At 42.2% G+C, this 24880-nt stretch overlaps 6 protein-coding genes across 6 annotated transcripts; 4 read left to right on the forward strand and 2 right to left on the reverse strand. All coding sequences in view use genetic code 12, as the record gives it.

The window, feature by feature from the left end:
• Positions 1-1329: 1329 nt before the first annotated feature.
• RBP6 (DNA-binding proteins Bright/BRCAA1/RBP1 and related proteins containing BRIGHT domain-containing protein) lies at positions 1330-4058 on the reverse strand. The gene has a single exon (XM_001387004.1). The coding sequence runs from the start codon at positions 3930-3932 to the stop codon at positions 1548-1550; it is 2385 nt and encodes a 794-aa protein (XP_001387041.2). The 5' UTR covers positions 3933-4058; the 3' UTR covers positions 1330-1547.
• A 3875-nt stretch (positions 4059-7933) lies between these two features.
• ACOX2 (Acyl-coenzyme A oxidase (Acyl-CoA oxidase)) lies at positions 7934-10111 on the forward strand (the record flags this gene model as incomplete). The annotated part of the gene is made up of 1 exon (XM_001386762.1): positions 7934-10111. The coding sequence occupies one exon, from the start codon at positions 7934-7936 to the stop codon at positions 10109-10111; it is 2178 nt and encodes a 725-aa protein (XP_001386799.2).
• A 258-nt stretch (positions 10112-10369) lies between these two features.
• Positions 10370-11710, forward strand: NHG4 (Salicylate hydroxylase (Salicylate 1-monooxygenase); the record flags this gene model as incomplete). The annotated part of the gene is made up of 1 exon (XM_001386763.1): positions 10370-11710. One exon carries the CDS (start codon positions 10370-10372, stop codon positions 11708-11710), a length of 1341 nt encoding a protein of 446 aa, XP_001386800.1.
• Positions 11711-12399: 689 nt separating this feature from the next.
• Positions 12400-14734, reverse strand: POX1 (Acyl-coenzyme A oxidase 4 (Acyl-CoA oxidase 4) (AOX 4)). Its single transcript, XM_001387005.1, has one exon. It carries the CDS (start codon positions 14613-14615, stop codon positions 12471-12473), a length of 2145 nt encoding a protein of 714 aa, XP_001387042.2. The 5' UTR covers positions 14616-14734; the 3' UTR covers positions 12400-12470.
• Positions 14735-19350: 4616 nt separating this feature from the next.
• Positions 19351-20624, forward strand: PICST_81269 (predicted protein; the record flags this gene model as incomplete). The annotated part of the gene is made up of 1 exon (XM_001386764.1): positions 19351-20624. One exon carries the CDS (start codon positions 19351-19353, stop codon positions 20593-20595), a length of 1245 nt encoding a protein of 414 aa, XP_001386801.2. The 3' UTR covers positions 20596-20624.
• Positions 20625-20871: 247 nt separating this feature from the next.
• Positions 20872-24792, forward strand: RAD50 (DNA repair protein; the record flags this gene model as incomplete). Its single annotated transcript, XM_001386765.1, has 1 exon — positions 20872-24792. The coding sequence occupies one exon, from the start codon at positions 20872-20874 to the stop codon at positions 24790-24792; it is 3921 nt and encodes a 1306-aa protein (XP_001386802.2).
• Positions 24793-24880: the final 88 nt, after the last annotated feature.

The raw sequence follows: 24880 nt of genomic DNA on the forward strand, positions 1-24880 counted from the left end.
AACCCAATTCCGAAAAAAAATACCATCTCGATTTGCCCGTCCTCTACAAGACGATCGATAGTGGCTGTTTTGGGCAATCTAGCACCACAAAATGGTCACATCTAGCAGAGGCAGTGGGTTCATGCACAGAGAACTGAGGCGATCGCCTGAAACGCTACATGTGAAGGTTTCTTGACAAGAGCTAGTTGGCCAGAGACGAGCTGGAGAAAGTAAGCAGAAGTAGCAGAAGTAGCAGAAGTAGTGAAATCGTGTAAAAAGAGCCAAATGTCGGTTAAACTGTGGAAGCTGATGGCTACAATTCACATGAGAGGGACAAGAATTGCACATATGTGTGTCGAAGCTAAATAGGTAGATCTCTAATAGGTTTAGGTTTAAGTTTAGCTGAGCCATAAGGCTTGAGATGGTAGCATAAAACAAGGGAGAACTAGACCTACTTCAACTACAATAACTACAATTAACTACAATTAACTACATTTGGAAATGTGGTAAGAATTAGCGGAAGAATCCGTAGATCTACAAGTGCAATTTTGCTTCATTGAGCCTGAAAGAACCACCAACTCTTCAGCCATTTTGTCGTACAAAGTGGAACTTCCACTGGATCCCAACCTTAAACGTCCTTTGATCTTTGCTATCCATACTATCTCGACATGGATGGAGACCGCCTCCTTTCAAGGCTTGAAGCTACCAACGCAGATCCTGATGAACTCACAAAAACGCTCGTCTATGCATTCTGATTCAACTTCCTGCTACACAATTGCAAAAATAAAACAAAAAACTCAGAAGCCGTTCACCAGCGATCTACCAGCAAGTGCACGTATTTGCGTCACCAGCCCCTTATTCACACGGTCATTGTCTTCCATCTCCTTCCTAATCTTTTTAAGTTGTAGAGTATGTAGCTTCCATTATTCAGAATCACGAAAGCGACCTGCAGAGAATCTTGGAAAATCAACGCGTCTGTTGCCAATTTTTCCTATTTGAGCGATCATGCCAAATTCCATTCTACTGTACTTCTTTGAATAGGTGCCAAGGTGACGGTTTGCAACTCTATTGGCCCCACCAATCAGCTTCGCAACCAGTGCAATATACAAGCGGCCAAGTGAACGACGCTGCCACCATTTTAACGCACAGCTTATCTGACGCACCTTGGCGTCTAGCAGAAATGGTAGCTTCTTGCATCTGTAATATTTTTTAATAGACACATTTTTTGCGGCAATTGAACCCGAATTTATACGATTAATATAGCCGCCAGTTCTCTAAAAGTATATTTAGACAGTTGTGTTCCTGTCAATGATTCTCCAGAACTACTCTTGGCATCGTGCTGCCAATACTCACATCAATGTTATTTATTAACGTCTGTTGACGATGTTTCGAACTAAAGAAAACCTCACTAAAAATGAACTCACGAACTGAACAAAATAAAACAAATATATAGCCCCTACAATGGGACAATGCATCACTAAAGCTTAAAAAAACTGTTGCAAAAAAATTGTTGCAAACAGCGGTGAAAGGAAATAAATTATGAATAATGGCAACGTAAAGGTTATTGTCTAGAAGGAACTCCATGTCCAGTCAGAGGGCACTTCATTGACAGAATTATTTCTTCCATTGGTGCCAAAGCTGTCGTTTAATGTTGGCTTGGTAGCAGCAAAATGTTTGTAGACCACAACTGATTTTTTCTGCGTCTGCTCCATTCGAGCCATCTCTTCTTTCACTCGAGCCACATATGGGTTTTCGACGTAGATGAACGGAAACTTCTGTAGCACTTCTAGCTCGCAGTTGTAGCGTGAAGAAACAGGAGCACTGCTATTTTTAGCGGCTGCATCAGCTGTGCGGTTGATATCAACAACCAAACTCTTGTAAGTCTCACCACACTTCTTGCAAATCTTGAACAACTTGTAGTTTTCAGGATTCGTTATAAATGAAACCTGAGAAGACGCACTAGCAGCACTATCCATCGAAACGTTCGAGATAGTCGAAGATGAAGATGAGTTCGTTGTACTCAAGTTGCGGTAGATAGGCACCACAAACCGGGCCCCTTTGTCAACTATTATACCGTTTCCACCATCCCGGGTGATCAAGCCAAAACGGGAAGTGCTATACTTGTTCGCTTCATCTGCATCGTTCTGCATCAAGCAGTCATCACAATAGATAAGGCCACAAAATCTGCAATGGTGTCTACGTCTGCTGTGGTTCTTAATGTCCAAGCCGTCTTTACCAATCTTTTCGTCTAAGTAAAGCAATACCAACGAAAAGATGGAATTACTGAATGACTTGAAACACTGCATGCAATGGTTGGAGAAGCTGTTGATCTTCCAGTGAATTCTTGTGGGCTCATAGCAGAACAACTTCTTGTCGTTGCTGGTTTGCTTGACAGAATCTACAGACATGTTGTCTGGGTCCAAACTACTCAAATTCTGCATGGTTTCTTCTTGCACCACTGTGGGTGAAGAAATGGTGTATGTGGAATTTGTAGTAGGCAAGGATGTTTCAACAACAATGTCAGTGTTCAAGCCATTGTTGGATTGCATGGGCCGCAATACAGCAGGAGTGATCAATGGCTTTTTCCACTGATAGACCTGGTTCAAACCAGACGCAGCAGAATTGGTGGATGGCAAAGGACCAACAGAAGAGTTTGGATCTGTGGACGTAGGTGAGGTATTGCCAGAGGAAGAAGCAGATTGGTCAGCTTTGCTCTTGCTTCGGTTGATTGAAGGAAATGACGTCTGATTCTTAATGCGAGTCCCAGACTTGGGGTAGTAGTACGGATGCTGCTTCGTAGTAGGATCTTCTGGACAGGTTTGTTCCTCAGGGTTAATGAAGTTGCTGATGGTATTCTTCAATTTCTGCTGCTCCCAGTCACGTTGGTATATGTAGTTGTTGGATGTGTATTCTTTGAGCAACTGGACGTTCTCGTCTTCAGGCTCAGTGTCATGAATTACGTTCTCCAGGAATGGAGCAGCATGCATCAGTTGTAAGCTGTCACGAGTGTTGGAGCTGTCGTTCTTGCTCATTGGCAATGAGAAGCGACGCAAAGGCTGCGAAAGATCAAAAGTCGCAGGCATGTAGTTGTTGGAACTCGAGTCATTGACCTCTTTGTTATTGTTGCTATTACTATTTCTGTCATTGTTACTGCTAGCAGTATTCGAGCGGTCTGACTCTGTCAGAATCACATCATTTGAACTGGTAATTTCGGTTATAGTGCCATCCCTTACCTCGGAATCTTTGACATTGTCGATCTCAGTCTTGTCCTTATCTGACTCCTGCGAACTCGTGCTGTCTCCTGTTCCATCACTGAATGAGGTGTTGTTGCGCGCACTGATAGTGGCCGTGCCCTTTTTGGTATATGTGTAGTAGTTCATGTTGTTCATGCGTGGAAACCTGATTTGTTCGTCGTAGTCAATATCCTTGTAAAGGGGACCACGAACTTTGGCATTGTCATTTTCTATAGATGCAGCGCTGTCTTTCTTACGAACTAATGCTGGCAATATGGAAGAGATATTGGAGTGGAAGATGGTTTCCATCAGCTGACTGGTGGAGTTGCTGGAGTTGCTGTTGTTGCTGTCGACACTACATCTATTTTTGAGTAGACTGTACTGATCTATGGGCTTCTTCTTGAACGAAAAAGGAGGTAGTTCTGCGGGTTCCGCTCCAGCATCGGCTTCTGCAGTTTTGTTCCTTACGGTATTCACAGCTACGGTCTGAGCATGATGTGTAGTGGAGGGGCTGGTGGCTGTGGATGTAGTTGAGGTATTTGTCGTGGTGATGGCGCTGCTGGAATTGGTAGTATTGGTGGTTGTAGTTGTAGAAATAGTAGTGGGATTCGTATGGTTGTTGTGGCTACTATTGCTAGTTATGTTCGCATTGGTGTTGGACATATCCAAGTGGCAGGGGGGTAGGACTAGGGCATCGGCGGCCGTGGTGGTTTCAGCCATTATGGATATCGTGAATTAGGGATGAAATGCACTAAAGATACAGAACTGGCCAGCCAGGAAGAGAAACACCAAAAATGACAAATGAAACACGAAAGCTGAATACTAACAGCCAAATATGAAAAGTTGGAATATGAAAGAACAAACAGGATATGAAGAAAAAGAAAGTATAAACCAAACAAAGAGGTTTCACCGAGATCAAGCAGTTGGCAAAAACGAAGTATTAGAGATTAGCTCAGTAGACTTTAGGCTAGAAAATAACCTCAGCAAAATTTTAGTGGCCCAGTGCAGAATGGAACGGGCAGGAGTCAGCGATAAGAGTTGGGCCGGAACCAGATGCCAGCAAATACGAAGCACGCCATGAGACTTTCACCACGGAGCTTCGGAGCTTTGGAGAACAAATGAATAAAATATTGGTGCTGCTAAGGGGGAATGTAGGCTTGTTCCTGGTAGAGGAGTTGGCTTAGGTTTGTTCAGAGGTTACTGTGATCTTCCACTTTCCATGATATCGTGGTACGAGAAGTGGGTGCAATCGTAAATCTAGAGATTATGTCATACTACAGTGAGAGCTTTTGAGTGTCTGTAGCTCCCTACAATTTCCTACCAGAGGTTCTGACCTCAGCGACTCCTCTACTGGTACAAGACGTACAGCGTGAACATCTTCCTTGATTCTACGAATTCTCGTCTGCCCCTTCTGGTGTGGAAGCCATCGTCTCCTTATTATGGAGCTGCCCCTTATCTGACATGCTCACTAAAAAATTGCAATTCTTTTTGTCTTGTGAAGACTCCGCGATATCAGAAGTTCGCCCGAAACGGAAGCAGATTTCGGTGCCCACCCACCGTGATACAGACCTCAGCCTCCACACACTATTCTCACCTCTGCTCCTGCTACTGGACGCTTCTGTCCGCCTCTCACTAGCCATAAATTGCCTGGAAGGGCCGCCTCTCGTAGAAATCAGCTTTTATTAGGGCATATATTAGTTTGCGCTGTCTGCAGGTAATGCAGAATCCAATTGATAGAGATAACATTGTGATGCAAATACGGCATTCTCATTGGCTGACGCACCAGCAGCACGGTGCAGAATTGTCTAAAATGAATTAATATCTATGTGCAGTACAACAATGTCAAACATACGTATACAGCGGGGACTAACGGCCACCTGCCGGTTTAGGCAGTCTACGTTTACGAAACTGGAGATTCCTATATAACCAGCCATTTCTTCCGTTCCGAAGAGGTGGAGACGACGGGGACACAGTGGTACGGAGGCAGCCAATGGCCAAACGTAAAGCAAGACGTGTATTAGTATTAGTATAGAGGCCCAACAGTGCTGAGCCAGCCAGAAGATAAAGTAGTAATAACAGACGGAGACAGAGCTCCGTTTCCAACTAACAAGAATAACAAAACATAAACAATTAAGAATGGGCAAAACGAGGACGCTCCTCTTTTCTTCTTTTCTACCTCGTCTAAGTCTGGTCGGTCAAGACGACCCACAAGGCATGCAAAATACCTGGGAACCAGATGAAGATACATAACACAATGTTAATCCACAACTGTTTGGTGGCACCGACCTTCATGAACACAGCCAAAGGAGGCAACAAGAGGGCTATGATGACGGAGATGATTTTGTCAGCATCCATCTTGAATTATTGATAGTAATTTAGATAGTTGAGTTAATAATTGTAGATCCAATTGTAGATACTATTTGTAAGATACCAGTAATACTTTTGTATGCTACTAGTACGGAAAAGATTGAGGTTCGAGCAAGCGGTATCAATCTATCTTGATGCAATTATCTGCTATAAGACGGCACAAATAACAAACGACGGCAATGGCAAGGAATAAAAGTATTGAGAATGGTCTAGCAAAACTGACAAGAAAGAAATTCAAAAACCGGAGGTTGCGGTGTATTTATAATTCCTCGTTTTTCCCGTTTGTCTGGCGCTTTTTTTTGTATTAAGGGGTTTTCTCCGAAAAGTGATTCATTTCCGACCTCCGAGATTGCGAATAAATGATCGCTCGAGGGCAGAAAATGACTCGGCCGACGACAGCGGGCTACGATCAATGGGAAGCCGGCTATGTGCTCTCCATACCTGTCATGGCAGATGCGTCCCTCCCGACATGGTCAATTCTTCCATCCAGCCAAGCATAGCAGTCTCCCGTCAAATATCTGCGGTACACCCGGAGATCTCACCCCCGGTTCTCTGTTGCACATTCAACTGTGCGAGAAATCACGAACCCAGTAGCACCAATAGTGGACTGGTCGCTGCTCGCGGAATTCTCTCAGCTGCTGCTAGCCCTGTGTCCCTACAGAGTGGGCCAACATTCCGTCTGCGACTTCAATCTCTATTCCGTTGTCTCCCAGCCCACAATCTCCAGCTACCCAATCCTCCGGAACTCGTGCTCACTTCTGGATTTTCCGGAACAGAGACGCTCTGCGTGATCAAATCCCATCACATACTCGAGCCAAGATCCAAGGAGGCACTACTTTTATTGTTGCAATCCTGCGTAAACCCTTTGTCATACTCATATGGTAACATCTAGTGGCTGCAATTCTCGCTAGAAGCACAAGATCTCGCCAACGGCTATCGTATTCTGTGGACCATGATCAGCTGAAGATGGGCCCTAAGAACTTGGACATATTCACGTGATACACCCGTAATTGCTCATCTCTGCCCATCCCCACCACTTCCGACCACTTCTGCGACTACAGGTGCTTCCACTGTATAGGAGAATTACCCCAAGTTTTGCTAAGGCTCCAAAGATATAGGAGTCCAATTTACGCCAACAAATAGGAGTTGCTACACCGTGGTGATATGGACCTGGATATTAGCACAAAATTGGCCTGGTCCCAGAAATTGACCTTGACACAAATGTGGTGATACGGGCCTGAGCTATTTGCTGAGCCGTGAAAAATTCCACACTATTTCTAATTTCTGGGATTTTCGTCTAGCAGGAGGAGTCCAGCTTGCATTTTGAAGTATTTTGATTTTTCGAGAAAGCCAGCAGCTACACAATGAACATTTCGAAAAACACGGGACACTCAAATACCACTAAGAACCCTATTCCAACATCTTTGCTAGGAACCACTTCGCTATCTTGCTTCCACCACCAAAATCGTGTTCCGACATGGTAGCGCCGCTCAATACATTCAAATAGATCTAGTAGTATAAGAACTAAACATAGAACAAGTAGGAGTGGGTAGCACCGACAGATATACAAACTTCATTTATCTAGTGAGGTGTCGGCAAATTTTTCACCGATATATGTCTTTCGGAAATTCGCTAGTTGATTGAAAAATCACAGTGTGAATGTCCGAGTGGGTCCGAGTCAGGAAAACAAAACAGTGAAAAGTTTCAAATCGTCAGATTTTGACTATTTCCGATTTAGACACTGCCTTCGAGTACACCCTCAGTGACAGCTTGGAGATTGGGCGGAAGGATATAACGATTTGAAACCGGATATAGATGAAACAAATGGTGTGGAAATCTTAAATAGATGTCCAATTGAATCACTTTACCCCAGTTTTCAGTTGACCTAGATTACCGGTTGTAGCCAGATATTGGTTAAACACTTCTAAATCGTTCCACTGTCAAGTTTCCAACAAGATTGCAGCACCGGACATTTGCTCCAGACTAATGTCCTTCCATGGTTATTCAACTGGTATTCTCCACCATTTAGTTCCCGACCTGCATCCATCGGCACAAAACACCAGAAATCTTCCCTTCTACCCCACAATTCGCGGATGAACTGACAGGGCATGGACAACACAAGAGGAACTCTATGTGCCCCACTTAAGTGTGTTTCTTAACTCTCCCTGACAGATAAGCGAGACCACATATATATAGCCAAGTTGTCCATTTTTGAAGACATCGCTATAGTCGAGTAATCAGTACTTGAAATCTTTCATAATTTTCAGATTTTCAGTCTCTGAAAAATTTCACAGTGGACTCTGAGTCTTGTCAATTAGCACAAACCACCCTTAAAATCCCCAGCAAAAATGGCCATGATCCTGTTGCCCAAAGAGCTCCAAGCTAACTCTACGCCCCAGATCAAGATCGATCCCAAGAAGCCTCTGATCGTTACGAATACCATTGATTCCGAACCCCGTCCTACACCAGCCAAGTCGATAGAGGAGGAAAGAAACCGCACCAACTGGGACACCGTCAAGATGCACCAATTCCTCGAAGGTTCGCCTGAAAAGTCGCTTGAGATCCTCAAGTTGTACAAGTCGTTGGAAAGAGACACTATCTTGCAGTCGTCCTTTGAGCACTACGACAACACGAAAGACCAGGACCGTGAGTTGGTAGCCCAGAGAATTAACCAGATGACCAAGTTCATTGAGATTGATTCGCCAAAAAAATTCAGAAGAAGATTGAACTTGATGACCGTCTATGATCCATCCATGGGAATCAGAATTGCTGTCAACTTGGGATTGTTCCTCAACTGTATCAGAGGGAACGGTACCGCTGCCCAGTATGAGTTCTGGGCCAAGCACAGAGAATCCGCTATCATCAAGCAGATGTATGGCTGTTTCGGGATGACTGAATTGGGCCACGGATCCAATGTTGCTGGATGTGAAACTACTGCTACTTTTGATGAAGAAACAGACGAGTTTGTCATCGACACTCCTAACATCAGTGCTACCAAGTGGTGGATCGGAGGTGCTGCCCATTCAGCTACTCACAGTTCTGTTTATGCCAGATTGATCGTCAAGGGTAAGGACTACGGTGTAAAATGCTTCATTGTTCCATTGAGAGACTCCCAGCACAACTTGTGTCCTGGTGTTGCTATCGGTGATATTGGCTCTAAGATGGGAAGACAGGGTGTGGACAACGGCTGGATCCAGTTTTCGGACGTCAGAATCCCTAGATTCTTCATGTTGCAGAAATGGTGCAAAGTTGACCGCCACGGTAATGTGACCTTGCCTCCTTTGGAGCAATTGTCATACATCTCGTTATTGGGAGGCAGAGTCGACATGGCTGTGGACTCCTACAGACAGGGTGCTAGATTCATGACAATTGTGCTCAGATACGCTGCAGGCAGAAAACAGTTCAAGCAAGAAGGCGCCAAAGTTGAAACTACCGTTTTGGACTATGCCAATGTGCAGAAGAGATTGTTGCCTTACCTTGCCTTGGTCTACGCCATGGCAGTTGGTACCGACAGATTGGAAAAGCAGCACGAACAGATCTTGGAACAAATGGATAGGGCCATCCTTAACAACGACAAGAACGGCATCAACCAGTCACTCAACAGCACCAAGTCGTTGTTTGTTGATTCTGGTTCTTTGAAGTCCACTTGCACGTGGTTAACGTCCTCCTTGATTGACGAGTCAAGACAAGCCTGTGGTGGTCATGGCTACTCCTCCTACAACGGTTTTGGCAAGACCTACAACGACTGGGCTGTCCAATGTACTTGGGAAGGTGACAACAACGTTCTTGGTATGTCTGCTGGTAAGACTATCGTGAAGAACGTCCAGCAGATTCTCAAGGGCAAGACCATCAAGTCATCTACGTTGGATTTCCTCAATAACGCTAAACAATTGTTGGACACAAAGAACATTCTCGCAACTGAAGCTGACTTGAAGGACTCTTCCAAGTTCAGAGTTGCTCTACAAGCTGTCATTGTCAAGTATGCTGCTTCATTGTCTGATGTCTTGGCCAAGAACAAAAACAACTGGGATTTGGTCGGCGCCCTGAGAGTCGAGTTGTCAAAGTTGAGAGCCCACTATTACTTGCTCGAGACGTTTGAAGAAAGAGTAAAGTCATTGAGTCCAGCCTCGGACTTGTACCCTCACTTGGCCAACCTCTTGCAATTGTACTACGTGTCTGTGATACTCATTCCTTTTGCAGCTGATTTCATCAGATTTGGCGTTATCAGCTCCGACTTGGTATACTATGCTACTTCCGAGTACTTTGGTACCCTCTGTGGTGCCGTCAGACCATATGTCGTTGGTTTGACTGATTCGTTCCAACAACCAGACAACTTCTTGAACTCGGCTATTGGTAAGTACGACGGTAATATCTACGAAAACTACTTTGGTGTTGTTAAGTCTGCCCATCCTCCAAGAAACGATAAGGCTCCATACAATTCTGCTTTGACGGGAATGTTGAACAGACCTTCTCAGGAAGAAAGAGAAAGATTTGAGAAGTCTGCCGAAGCTGCCAAGATATTGTCCCGCTAGTACCTCTCATTGTGCTCTACCGTATCTGTACGTCGTTTCCAGTGGCAGTTGTAGCTTTTCTGCTTAGTTAAAATTAACAAATATTTATGCTTCACTAACTGTAGATAAAGGTTGCGAAATTGTGGGTGTGGCTCTAAAATGGGCCTATATAAATGGAAGTCAGATCTACGAGACTGAGCCAAACGAAAATATATGTAATTAAGCTGAATAGTCTTTGTGCTCTGCTCATCATATATTCAATTATATGTCAGTATAGCTATGACTGCTGGAGAAGAGCCTTTCGATATTGCTGTTATCGGCTCTGGTCTAGCTGGAACTTTCGCAACTATTGCCTTATCGCATTTGCCCAATGTGAAAATCACTTCCTATGAGAAAACGGATGCCCCTAAAGAAGTGGGAGCCTGGATTTCGCTTACCAATGCTACGTTCGATGTACTCTCTAACTTTGTAGACATAAACAGCCTCAATCGCATTGCTTTCAAGGGGGACACCAACAACGAGTATCTCACTCGACACTGGAAAACAGGTGAAGTCATCTTCCGCCAACCGACCTTCAACCGTCCTAGACCTTTTGTAGAAGCCAGAACTCATAGAATCCCTTTGCATGATCTTCTTCTCAGCTATGTTCCACCAGATGTCATTCATTATAGCCATGACGTCAAGAATCTAAGTTTGCAATCTGACGGTACCATTATCAACTTCACTGATGGCACTTCCAGCAGGAAGCACGATTTGGTAGTTGTTGCTGATGGGATCTATTCGAGAATCAGACGTCAGTTTTATCCAGATGGCAAGATCAAATACAAAGGCTTGGTGGCCTACAGAAGTGTGTTTCCAGCATCATTGGTATCGCACCTCGAAGTCAAGGAAGACACTTCAGTGTGGGTCAAAGATGGAACGGTAATTTTCCTTTCCAGGCTTGGACTAGACCAGTATGGAATCGTGGCTATTCTAAGTGAACCAGAGTCTACGGCTTCTCAATTGAGCTGGGACAAGTCTACTGGGAACTGGGGCAAACATCGCCTTGTAGAGCATTTCGCAGAGTGGGACCCCTACATCAACGATGTCATCAAGTCGATTCCAGAAATCAGGGCTTATCCTTTGGAACAGGCTCCTTGGCTCAGCAATTTGGTCATAGAAGATAAAATTGTCTTTATCGGAGATGCTGGTCATCCAACGTCTGGTATCTACGGTTCTGGGGCTTCGTTTGGATTCTCTGATGTTTGGGCGCTTTATAGAGCCTTGCAAGAAACATCGTCCAACTATTGGATTAAGAACAATACCCCTACGTTTAAATACAATGCCAAATTGGCCCTATTCCTCTTTAATGAGACGAGAAGATATTTCTTGCAACGGGTAGAACAGCAGGTGTCAATTGACTCTCAGGTCAAAAGGGAGAATCTAACTGAAATAGACGACAAGGAATGGACAGACCGTTATCTTATCGTCAGAGCAGGGGGTGATTGGATCCGGTCTCATAATGTAGAACTAGAATTCCAGAAAGTTAGAGATCAATATTTGAACTTGCTTCAAAAGAATGTCACCAGCTTCAAAACATCTGGGAAGGGATTGTCTACGTTGGATTTACCTAAACTCTAGCCCATGAACAGACAAGCCATACAATGAACAAACTACAAAAGAATCTATAGCTGCACAGCCCACAGCAGCTCATCGGACTATCAAAGCTAACAAATACAAAATTTGCAATTGCAAAGCAGACAAGCACCGATCCACCATAGACACAGAATAGAATATAGACTTAGTTAACAAAAATGAACGCTTTTATAAGCATATCAAAATATTTTGTAACACAAATCACTCCCAAATGTACCGAAGGCTTAAGTCGATCGGTCGTTTTGGTAACCACATCTGAATTGGCGTAATATACATGAATTATCTAGGCTATGTATGTCTTAGGTCACGTGCTCCTGAAACACTTGTGCATAACGCATCGTTCTATTAAAACAGATTCTCCAGAAGAGCTCTCGATGGCTCATTTATCCAATCACCAAGAAATCTTGAATATAAACTGTTCTAACAAAGTACGATCCATGGATCTCTGGCTACATCATCGTGCAAATAGAACTTTCTTATTCAAAAATTGAAAAATTCCAACAAAGCTGTTTCTGATTATTATCTTTCGTCGTGGTGCGAACATTCGATCAATGCACAATTTGAATATTAAGACAACAGAAGCCGAGCTTCACAAGATGCACGTCGGTTGCATTCCTCTACAAAGATTATAATTGATTCGTTTCATTGCAATAAATATAGCATTCATAAAAACCTAATTTTTCAGAACTTAAATAACAGAAGGGTCAACTGAGCCTACAGCTCACTTTGACAAGAACGTAGCAGCTTACCTGGACAAAAGTTCACCAGTTTCCAAGGTCTTCTCAAATCTTTCTCTTTCTTCCAAGGAAGGTCTGTTCAACATGCCTTCCAAAGCAGCAGAGTAAGGTGCCTTGTGGTTTCTTGGTGGGTTGAGTTCCTTGACAGCAGTGAAGTAGTTCTCGTAGATGTTACCGTCGTATCTGCCGAGAGCAGAGTTGACCAACATGTCTGACAACTGGAAACCATCGGTGAAGCCAACGGCATGTGGTCTGACTTCTCTGCATAAATCTGGAATGACACTAGAAGCCAATTCGCCAACAAGTTCGGTAGTGATGACATTGACAGTCAACAAGATACCAGCGAATCTCTCAACGACAATACCCGAGAAGTACAATTGACCCAAAAGAATCAAGTATGGCTTCAATTCAGTTTGTTCGAACTCATCGATTCTTCTGAGGAATTCATCCAACAAGTAGTGATGAGCCTTCAACTTGGAGATGTTGACCAACTCAGCACCGGCGTAGTCGAAGTTGTGCTTTCTGACGGTCTTGGAGGTGTTGTAGGACAATCTGATGATGGCAACTTCAAGACTCTTCAAGGCAGTCTTCAAATCCTTGAGGTCAGCAGCAGAGCTCAAGATTGGCTTCTTGCCATTAGCTTCAACATATTCCTTGGTGTTGGTCAAGAAAGCAGAAGAACCCTTGACAATCTTGCCGTCGTCGATAACAGCAATGGTGTGCTTGACAATAGGCTTACCGATGTTGATACCAAGAACGTTGTTGTCACCTTCCCAAGTACATTGGACAACCCAGTCATTGTAGGCTTTACCGAAACCACTGTAGGAAGAGTAACCGTGACCACCACAGGATTGTCTAGCATTGTCAATGACTTCAGCAGCCAACCAGGTACAAGTAGACTTCAAGGCACCAGAGTCGATGAACAACGACTTCATAGCATCGATAGACTTCAAGATACCTGCTTCATCGTCGTCGTCAACAGCGTCTTCCAAGTCGTTGACAGTACTCTCGATGCTTCTTTCTATCTTGTAGGCACCGGCAGAAACAACATAGGCCAAAGCGATGTATGGCAACAATCTCTTCTGGTGCAATGGGTAGTCCAACAACTGTGTTTCCTTCACGTCGTCTTCATCTTCAGCTTCAGCCTCAGCCTCAGCAGACTTGAACTGTCTTCTTCCAATAGCGTATCTGATGGCGATGGTGATCATTCTCGAGATCATTCTGAACGAGTCAGCAACCATGACAACTCTACCACCCAACAAAGCCGAGTACGACAATTGTTCCAAAGGAGGTAAGATCACTTCACCGTCTCTGGAAACCTTACAGAACTTCTGCAACATGAAGAATCTTGGGATTCTGACAGAGGAGAACTGAATCCAACCGTTGTCGATACCATCTCTACCCATCTTGGCACCGATATCACCGACAGTGACACCAGGATACAAGTTGTGCTGGGAGTCTCTCAATGGCACGACGAAGGTCTTAACACCGTAGTCTTCACCCTTCACAATCAATCTGGCGTAGACAGTACAATGGGTAGCCGAATGGGCAGCACCTCCGATCCACCACTTGGTAGCACCGATGTGAGGGGTGTTGATGATGAACTCATCATTGTCTTCGTCGAAAGTAGCAGTAGTTTCCAAACCCATAACGTTGGAACCGTGGGCCAACTCGGTCATACCAAAACAACCGTAAATTCCCTTGATGGTGGCAGTTTCCTTTTGCAAGGCCCAGTACTTCAATTGCTCGACGGTACCGGAACCTCTGATACAAGAAAGGAACAAACCCAAGTTGACACCGACTCTGGTGGCTACTTGGGGGTCGAAAAGACCAAGGATAGACAATCTTCTCTGGAACTCAGGGATGGTGTCATTCTCAAGGTATCTACCAATACGGTCGATCTTTACGGCAGTCAACTCTCTCTGTTGCTCTTTGGTCAAGTCGTAGTACTTGAGGTCAGCAGCCAAGATGGGGTCTCTTTCCATCTGCTGGGTCAACAGCTTGAAGAGCTCGGATCTTTCCTGGTTACCTTCCAAGAACCAGTGCAACTTGTCGGTGTCGAACTTGGTAGCAGCTCTTTCGGTCTGCAAAAGAGACTTGGGGTCAGGTGGAGCTGCCGAGCTCACGACATTAGCGGTTTTGTAACTGGACATGATACTATCTGTATGAATCAATCAACGATAATAGGGTGCGAGAAAAGAGGCTAGCTTTATATCAAATAAACCAAACCAACGTAAGAGTATAATAGTCGCTTCAAAACAAGTTTCGGTTCAGTAGAGGAAACGAAAAATGCAAGTTGAAAGAAAACAACAGAACAAATAAAAAGGACGAAGAGCAATAAGGCCAGAAATCGCTCCCATATATATATTGGAAAATGCTCCGTCTCCATTTTCCGGTGTCTGCGGTTTCTAGGTACTCCACAAAATGCCAGAAAGCCAGAAGTCTCATTTTACATGTGCTTTGGGGAAATCTGGCACAGAATAATACCGAGGATCAAGCTGTGCCCGCGTGTGCAGGCCCTTTAGCCATCATGCTCTACCAACATATCCGAGGGCCGTGTCACCTCCAGCTAGAATGTCAGCATAAGCTCATTTTGGGGAGAAAGTATGGGGAAATCTCAATTACTCCGTTGCTTTTTGCCTTGCTGCCAGCGCTTGCACCAGCAAATGCCCCAGGGATACCGGCTGCGGTTTTCGGTAGAAGTTGTCGCAATTGTAGCGACTCAGGTATTTCCGATATCTGGGTAGCGAAACCTCTTCTTCACACTTCACCGAGTTCTCAGATTCTACACCTCGTCTCTAATTTGGCACACCCCGATTTAGGCTTGAACTCCTTCACCTGTTTCACTCTGAATTTTTTTTCTTTTGTCCGTTTTCAGTCACCTTTGTCAGATTGTAGTTGTCTGATTTTGGATGAGTGCCCTTATTTGCTTGGGCCGTCTTTTCCTACAACAGCTACCTTTTCGCTTTCCAGTGATTTTTTCACTCGGTGGCCCGAAGCCTTCAACTGCTCCAAACCAGATCAGCTCACTCTCGTTTCGCAATCTCCGTAGACTACCTACTCCATCTTATCCTCGGACGCGGAAACACCAAAATATTTGCTATCGCACTGTCGGCCCAGACCCACGGCAACGAACTGGTCCTGAGCCCAGACACTTGTCGGACGTAGAAATACACTTTTGATTTTCCAACTCCGAGACCGTACTCGCGCACACTGTCACCGAGCAGCCGATGCTCCTTCTAGGTACCAGTCCCAATCCAGCCGTAGGTCTGTGAAATTTTCACTTGTCTGTGCTGGCGACGTCAGGAGCAGATTCTCGCACAACTTCTCTTTTTGTGGGGTAAAAAAATATGAGAAAAAACCTTCATATGTTTCAGCTTCCATCTCCTTACCAAACCAGACTACGCCCATACAGTACTTCCCCTCCATAACGGAGCCAATAATATTCACATGGGCGGGGTACTACCTTTCACACCACTACGGTCTTGTCGCAAAGTTGCTTCGTTTTATTTGCACCCTAATTCTATCTGACAACTGATGGCACGATTGTGCTTCTACACCTTCTAAGTAAATTGGAACAGCCGTTGTACGACTGTCGCATGGTCATATCCAATTTTCATGGCACGATACCGAACCGCATATGCTTTCTCTGTTCTTGACCGAAGCCAACTGCTCCGTGCCAGTCGTGGCGTGAAGGTGCCAACAATGACGCTACTTCCGTCAGTCGACACATTCAGCCAGCACGTTCAGTCGACTCGTTTGCAGACTCCTTCGGAAATCACAGCACTTAACCCTAACTCACCCTGCTAAAATATCAGGCTGCAAATGGGTGCAAATGGTTGCGAACATTTCAATTGCCCGATTTTGAATTATGCCATCTCACGTCCATGCTTCGGTTCGTCTGGCTGTAGCTGCCTGGACCTACCCTTCGTAGTCACTATCTCCGTAGTGGTATTGGTTGCTTTCTTCTGTTAGCATATGAACTCTGTTCTGCCATGCTCTTTCTTGTCTCGCGTGCAATACTCTGACCTTGTGACAATTGTACATGAACCGCTTGCTGTGAACATACCCACTCATTTCCATTAAGAAGGCTGTGTTTAGATAGAAATTCCTGAAATTGCACAACTCGATTATCGATTTCAAGTCCTTTTCAAGTGCAATTCGGTTTTCTTCCGTTAGTTGGTCAGCGTACTGCTCTATATTCTTCGTCGCCTTAAGAGAAGCCAACAATTTCTTTCTATCTTCCGGTTCCATACTCAACAACTTTATAATCATTAGGAAGCTCTTTGCACTCTTATAGTAGTCTCGATTGAGGATAAGCTTGTTGTGGATGATATCTTGGCAGCGCAACTCAAAGCTTTTAATTGAAACTGAATTCTCAAATATATTGCACAAGTTTCTATAGTCTTGAGTCATCTCATCAGCGGAGTCGTTCAATGGGGTTGGATATTCCATGAGACTATCTTTATATCAGGCAATATGGATGTGTTTGTTGTTGGAGGATTGCCAATGGGGTAATGGTTTTTGCTTTCGTTGTTCTATTTCTTCTACCTTGTATTCTTCGAGTGGGAGTGTGAATCATGAACTCTTTTGACATCTATGCTTTTGAAGTCTCTCTTCTGTTTCGTTTTCTGAAGCCCATTATCTTATTTTACGTGAACGGAAATGAATGTCGGTGTTAGATACACCTTGCACTTAAGCAGAATCTACCAAAGATCAGATTACTTTTCTCTCTGGATTTGTGAATTTTCGCTATGAAGCCAACTTTGCTACTATATGTTCGAAATTTTTCATGTATAACTTTAAGTAAATCAAGGAATATTGATTTATATATTTAATTCATATGGCTTTTCTTCAGAAAAAAACCCTTCAGTTAATGCATAACTTAAATTGAAATTGGGTTTCATGAGTCCACTTGGCGATATAATATTATATAATTTAATTACTCCTGCTTATTGATTTTTTGATATACGAATAGAAGCTTCTATTCGGCTTCGGGTAAGTACGACAGTACTAACTTTTCATGTGGAACCATTGACATACTTCCAATCGAGGTGTTGAAAAATTCGTAATTGAAGAGATTTACGGTTTCAATATCCTGTTGCCTTTAGAGTCCCAATATACGAAGAAGCCTAGTTGGGTGTGTAGAGGGGGTCGCCTTTGTCATTGTCCAAAAACAGGTTCATTCATGCAATAGTTCCTAGTTACAAACTTGCATATTATCGCAACATAGTGGAATCCCGAATTTCTAGTTGAATATGAATACCTGATTCAGCTGCGGCTCAGTTGGAACTGTAGGGTTCTACCTGTCCACTTCAATGGATTGAAATATAATACAATTTTTTTGAAGTTCATTTGGTCTCCGGCGTAATTCAATTGTTTTGCAATTGGCTCTGGACAACTCTTGGGAGAATACTTCAGAATCTACTTCTCTATGACGTTTTCGCTAATGCAACCGCAGTTCGGGATTTGGATTTACAAAGACCCAAGATTTTTTTTTTGCACAATGATACAGAATTTATAATTTTGCAATATAATAATTTGAGACCTCGTTGACCCCACAGTTTGTCAAGATTGCAACATGAAATCTTCACAATTGATATCTTGATATCGAAGTTGACAGTCAACACATCCAACCGACGCCAATACTGAAGCAATTGTAAATTCAAAAAAGTCATAGTACTTGGACACTGGAAGCAGTGTTAGATGAAAGAAGCATTTTTTCACCCAACATTTCGTATTGTAACATTGGCATTTCTTGATTTAGGAAAGACAATGGTATGAAATCTCAAAGCCTGCAAATTGTGTCGGACTTGCTTGATCTGAAATTCTTAAGATTTTGTTGCGCAACGGTAAATTTATTTCCTACTAGATCAGAGCCAATTCAGCAGAGAGTTGCACAATACTGTTTCCGAAACCTGTGATTCAGGAATTTAATACTTCAAAGACTGCAGCTTGGATTGGGCTATTTAAAATAGTTGGAATTCAAATGCACAAATGCTCATCTTTCTAAGAACAGTTTGACGAGGTCCATAAGCACTAGCTAATGTGTATTTCTCAACCAGACTTGTTCTACAAAGTGTTACTGTTGTTGCCAATGGGAATCAACTTTTAAAACTTTATACATTAAACCTCAAAAGATATATACAGCAAAAAAACTAGTAGTTGACGATCTTCCAAGAATTGCACTAGAGAAGCTTCAAATATTTTTTTCACAATTGGAATAAATTGTGAGCATTTACATGAATTGGAAATTGATGCAAATACAAGAATTTGATTCGAAAGAAATGCAAGCCTTAAAGAATTGGAAATGCTTCTAGCTCGAGGATATTGAGAATCATAAACGGACATTCGTGTGTTTAACAAGATCATTTTAAGTGTAGTTGGTAGGAAAGAAGCTACCAAATTTACATATGGCTTCAGTTTACCATATAGTACAAGCAAAAGTGATAGGGTAGCAAATCAGGCAAACGCCTTCAATGTAATTTATACTACCGACTCTTACAATTGCGGAACCAACATTTCCATCAAAGGTGATTGGATGAACAACACACCCAAACCAAAGAGGGTAACATTCAAACCAATGGTGTAGGCTGGAGACTGCTTGAACTTGGCGAAAGCGGACTCTTCCTTAGGAGATGGAGTTGGAAATCTGCCAGACATATTTGATTAGGTATATTAGTGATGAAAGGAAGAAGAAAGCGAATTCGATCAGCTAGTTCTCATTTCTGAGATGATTGTTAAAGTCGATTTCAATGTTGAAAAATTTTTGGTGAGAGTGCGGTCACATGATACAGCACGTGAAATGCAAAATAAACCTTCTCGATATAATTTTAACCATGAAGTCTTGATTTGATATAGGTAAGTTCTCCTTTCATATACAATAACATGATTCTGACTGTGGTTGATTTAGGTATCGCTGAAGAAAACACTTTCTCTCTTGCGGGAAAAGCCCACAAGTTTGACTCCGAGTCGGACATCGAGCCTATTTTGGCTCAGCTTAAGGAAGCTAAGAATGTGAAAAAGATTGACTTTTCAGGAAACACTATTGGTATTGAAGCATCCAAGAGTTTGAGCGAAGCCATTTTGGTTCATAAGGATACCATTGTAGAAGTCAACTTCTCTGACTTATACACAGGTAGATTGAATACTGAGATTCCTCAATCTTTGGGATACTTATTGCCTAGTTTGTTGAAGTTACCAAACTTGACCTACATCAACTTGAGTGACAATGCCTTTGGATTACAGACAATTGACCCCATAGAAGACTACTTGGCCAAGGCAGTTTCTATCGAGCATTTGATCTTGTCCAACAACGGTATGGGGCCATTTGCTGGAGCTAGAATCGGTGGATCTTTGTTCAAGTTAGCCAGAGCCAAGAAGGCAGCTGGCAAGCCATCGTTGAAGACGTTTGTTTGTGGTAGAAACAGATTAGAAAACGGCTCCATCAACTATTTGGCTGTTGGCTTGAGAAACCATGCTGATTTGAAAATTGTTAGTTTGTACCAAAACGGCATTAGACCCGCTGGTATTTCTAAGTTGGTGGAAAAGTCTTTAGCATTGATCAAGAATTTGGAAGTTGTTGATTTGGAAGACAACACCATTACTCCTACAGGTGCAGCCAAGATTGCCGAGTCACTTGCAAACTGGGAAAACTTAGTAGAGTTGAATCTTAACGATTCCTTGTTGAAGAACGAAGGTTTCACCAAGATTGCTGAAGCATTCAAGACCGGAGCTTCCAAGAAAGACTTGACTTTCTTGAAGTTGGTTTACAATGAATTGAAAGCTGATTCGTTGAAGGCGTTGGTTGATATTGTAGACAAGAAATTGCCCAACTTGAAGAAGTTAGAGTTGAATGGTAACATCTTCGACGAAGAAGACGAATTTGTTGTCAAGATAAACGATATCTTTGAAGACAGAGGATTTGGTGAGTTGGACGAATTGGACGAGCTTGAAGAATTGGACAGCGATGAAGAAGACGAAGAAGAAGATGAAGATGAAGAAGAAGACACCTTAGAAGAAGACTTAGATTTGGAAGAGTTAGAAAAGGACTTGGCCGGTTTGGAGATCGAAGACACTGATGTTTCGGTTGACAAGCTTGCTGAAGAATTGGCAGGAGCTCACCTCAAATAGATATATAGAGTAATAATGAATTAAGACTGAAGCAGATGTATAAAGCATGAAGATCAACAAAAAAAGAAAAGGTTCTGGTGATCGTACTAATTGGTATACCAATACTAGACAATACTGTACTCCTCAAAGTTTACTGTCCATAGATATTCTTTTAGATTCAATTTTCAGAATAACCCCAATAAAAAAATTGACAAACGCGACTATTGAAACCGATTGTCCTTCTCCAAATTTTTACAATATTCAATTGGGCTTTCCATAGATACTGAGACTTAGCGAATGTCGAGTCTCTTCAAGCTCTCGATCAAGGGTATCCGGTCGTTTGAGCCAGAAAATGAAGAAACCATCCAATTTGGATTTCCTCTTACATTGATCTGTGGCCAGAACGGTTGCGGTAAAACAACAATTATAGAATGTCTCAAGTATGTCACCACAGGAGATCTTCCACCTAATTCCAAGGGTGGGGCGTTTGTCAACGACCCTAGTATTTCTGGTAGACCTGTTGTGACTGGTCAGATCAAGTTAGCTTTTAGAAATGCCAATGGAAAATCTATGATAGCTACTAGAACTGTACAATTGACAAGGAAACAGACTAGAGGTGCTTTTACCAATACGTTCAAGACTTTGGAAGGACAATTGGCCACTATAGATAAAGGAAATAAAGTAAGTATTTCAACAAAAAATTCGGAACTAGATGCCCAGACTCCGATCTTTTTGGGTGCTTCTCCTGCTATCCTAGACTACGTGCTCTTTTGTCACCAAGATGAAAGTTTGTGGCCCCTCAGTGAAGCTTCAGTGTTGAAAAAGAGGTTTGATGATATATTTGAAGCTTCCAAGTTCACCAAAGTTCTTGACAACCTCAAAACTATCAAGAAGGACATGAGTACAGACATAAAGCTAATTGAACAGAGTGTAAAGCACCTCAATATCGACAAGACGAGAGCAAAGAAAATTGAAGACAAGGTTCTACAAATGAATGCTTCTGTAGAGAGTTATACTGAACAAATTGGAGATATAAATTTGAAAATAGAAGCGAAAGAAAAGGAAGCGGAGGATCTTTTTGCATCTAACCAGGAATTTCAAAAAACTTTGAGTACATATGAGTCGCTAAAGATCCAAAAGAGAGGCGTAGAAGAACAAATAGGGAGAATGAAAGATAACATAGATTATATCGATGAGGCAACTGACGAAGAGTTACTTAGCATGGTGGATAGCTTCAACGACAAGGCTAAGGAACTAGAAGCTAACTTGAACGAATTACAAGTTGCTTGTGAAAGTTATGCAGACAGCATGAAAGAAAAACAGACAGAATTGAACGACTTGATTAGATTAGATGGTACTCTCAAAGCAAGGGAAGATGAGTATAACCAAAATATGAACAAAATGGCTTCTTTGATCTCTGATAATGCCTCTGATGACAGCTTTCAAAGCTCCAGTTACAATTCCAAGGAGATCGCACGCTTCAAATCTGCCTTGGAAGTCAAAAATAGACAACTAGAAGCAGATTTAAGGTTAACATCAACACTGTTTAAGAATTCGGAGGCCGACAAACAACAACTGATACAGTCGTTGCAAGATTCTATCACTAGAGAAGAACAACTCAAGGAATATAGTAACAATGATATTCAGTCAACAAAACAAAAATTGTCGACGTTTAAAAAGAAGATCGAGATTTCTAACAGTGATGAAAGTGAACTAAAGTTAAAGGAAGAAGAACTACAGTCCACCTTGGCAGCATTGGATGACAAAAAGAAGAAGAATGAAGTTAAAACCTTGGATTCAAAGATTGAAGAAAAGAATGAGTTGTTATCCAAGTTGGAATTTGAAGTAGATGAATTGTCAAAGAAAATAACGACAAGTAACAAACAGTCAGAGATCAAAACCAGATTGAACATGTTAAAAGAATCTCTAACGACAAAGACGAAATATCTTGAAGATGTCTTGACAGCTACCAAGCCATCATTTAAGAAGGCAGTTGGGACAGACTTGGATCCTCAGTCTTGTGAGGCTGCCTTTGAAGATGCTGCAGAGAAAGTCAGAATGGAGTTTGAAACTCAACAGTCTAAAGTTGCTATCATCTCTAGAGAAGCAGATTCGACAATTGCTCTTGTCAAGTCGATAAACACTTCGAAAGAAGATATAATACAGAAAATCTCTGCTCTTAAGAATGAGATTCTTGCTGTTATTGATGAAAGTGAAATTGACCTGTATGAAAGTGTAGTGGAGGATTTGGAAGATAGTTATAGAAATGTTCTAGAAGATGTCAATACTTCGGAAGTCACAAGACAATTCAATATTACCGCAATATCTATTGCTGAGAAAGAACAGCATTGTTTATTGTGTAAGAGAACATTTGACTCTAGGGGATTGCAGAAATTTATTGACGAGCTCCAGCACAGTGTCAAGAAGGAAAAGATCAAGGAAACTGAAGACCAAGCTCAAGAGATCAAGAAAGAATTGGAATCTGTGAAATCTATAAATTCTCAAGTCTTATCTTATAGAGATTCTATAAAGAGTTCCGTTGAAATTATCAAAAGACTAGATGACTTGAACGCGACTTATGAAGAGCAGAAATTCGATCTTGATGCGCATGAAGAATTGCTAGAAGAGTCGCGTAATAAGAAAGATGAGGTTCTTATGTTGCGAAAATCATTAGGCGAAATTGTGAGACTTAACGGTGAAATTCTAGAATTGCAAAATCAAGTCAAGGAAGTACTGGAAGAAATTGATGGACTTGGTTCAGTTGTGCTTTCCATTTCCGAGTTACAGAAATTACAACAACTGAAGTCTTTACAAATCAAGTCTATTAGGTTGGAGGTAACGGATGATACAGAAGCCAAACACGACATTCAACGAGAAATTCAGAGACTTGAAAACAAAGTTAAGGACACTCGATTGGCAATTAGCAATTTGGAGAAATCTTTAGCCGACATCAACAACATCAAGAATAGCATAAGCGAACTTGAAGAAAAAATACTTCTGTTGGGGACAACTCTTTCGAATACAAAAGAGAGGTTGACAGAACTATATGAGAACAGAGATAAGCTTTCGAGTGAATTTGCTAATACAAAAGAAACGAACAGGAATGTATTAGATTCAAAGCAGAAGGCTCTAAATGACAGCAACGAAATTGTGAGAGTGATCACTCAACTATCTGCAGCAATCAAGGATTATGAAACTCATGACATCAATAAGCTCAGGGAAAATTTATCTGAGCAAGAGAGAGTCAGGAAGGTGATGGAGGCACTAGAAGACAAAATGAAGGCTGTTCGTGATGAAATCAAGAATCTTGAGTCACAGATGATGAATTTCAAAGATTCTAAACATCATTATATTGCCAATTTAGACTACAGAGCGCAGTTGCGTAAATTAGAAGAGATAGATAATGAAATTGAGGCTTTGGATATTGAAAACGCGCAGGCTCGAAAGGAAGAGTATCAAGAGAGGTCCAGAAGCTTAAGGCAAGAGATAACCAACCTAACTTCAGAGCATGCGGGAAAGATCGGAGAAGTTAAGCAGATCAAGGATCAAGTTAAAGGATTGCAGAAAGAGCTTGAAACAGATTTCAAGAATGTAAATGAAATATACCGTGCCGAATGGATAAAGCTTCAAACGAATATGTTCATTTCTAATGATATTCAGACGTATTCAAAAGCTCTTGACAATGCTATTATGAAATATCATAGCATCAAGATGGAAGATATCAATAGGATATTGGGTGAATTGTGGTCACAAACTTACAAAGGTTCGGACATATCTACTATTGCAATCAAGAGTGATGTCAATCTACAATCCAAGGGTAACAGATCATATAATTATAGAGTTGTTATGTACAAGAATAGCAATGAGTTGGATATGCGTGGTCGTTGTTCTGCTGGGCAGAAGGTTCTTGCCAGTATCTTAATTAGATTGGCGCTTGCTGAGTGCTTTGGGGTCAACTGTGGAATCATCGCACTTGATGAGCCAACCACAAATTTGGATCATGAAAATTCCGAGGCTTTAGCTGAAGCACTTAATAATATTATCGAATACAGAAAAGCGCAGAGAAACTTCCAATTAATTGTCATTACACATGATGAAAACTTCTTGACTCATATAAATGGTGGCAAATTCACAGACCATTTCTATCGCGTTCAAAGAGATGAACAGCAAAATTCTCGGATTTTCAGATTACCAATCAGCAAGATTCAAGAAGATTAACTTCAAAAAATATAGGCATTCACGGATACTTCAGTTCAGTTGTAGATCTTGGTTAGATATTTGGGGACTATTCATTGTAATTACAGCC

Source organism: Scheffersomyces stipitis, chromosome 1 (genome assembly GCF_000209165.1).
Source record: "Scheffersomyces stipitis CBS 6054 chromosome 1, whole genome shotgun sequence".
NCBI classification, from domain to species: Eukaryota; Fungi; Ascomycota; class Pichiomycetes; order Serinales; family Debaryomycetaceae; genus Scheffersomyces; species Scheffersomyces stipitis.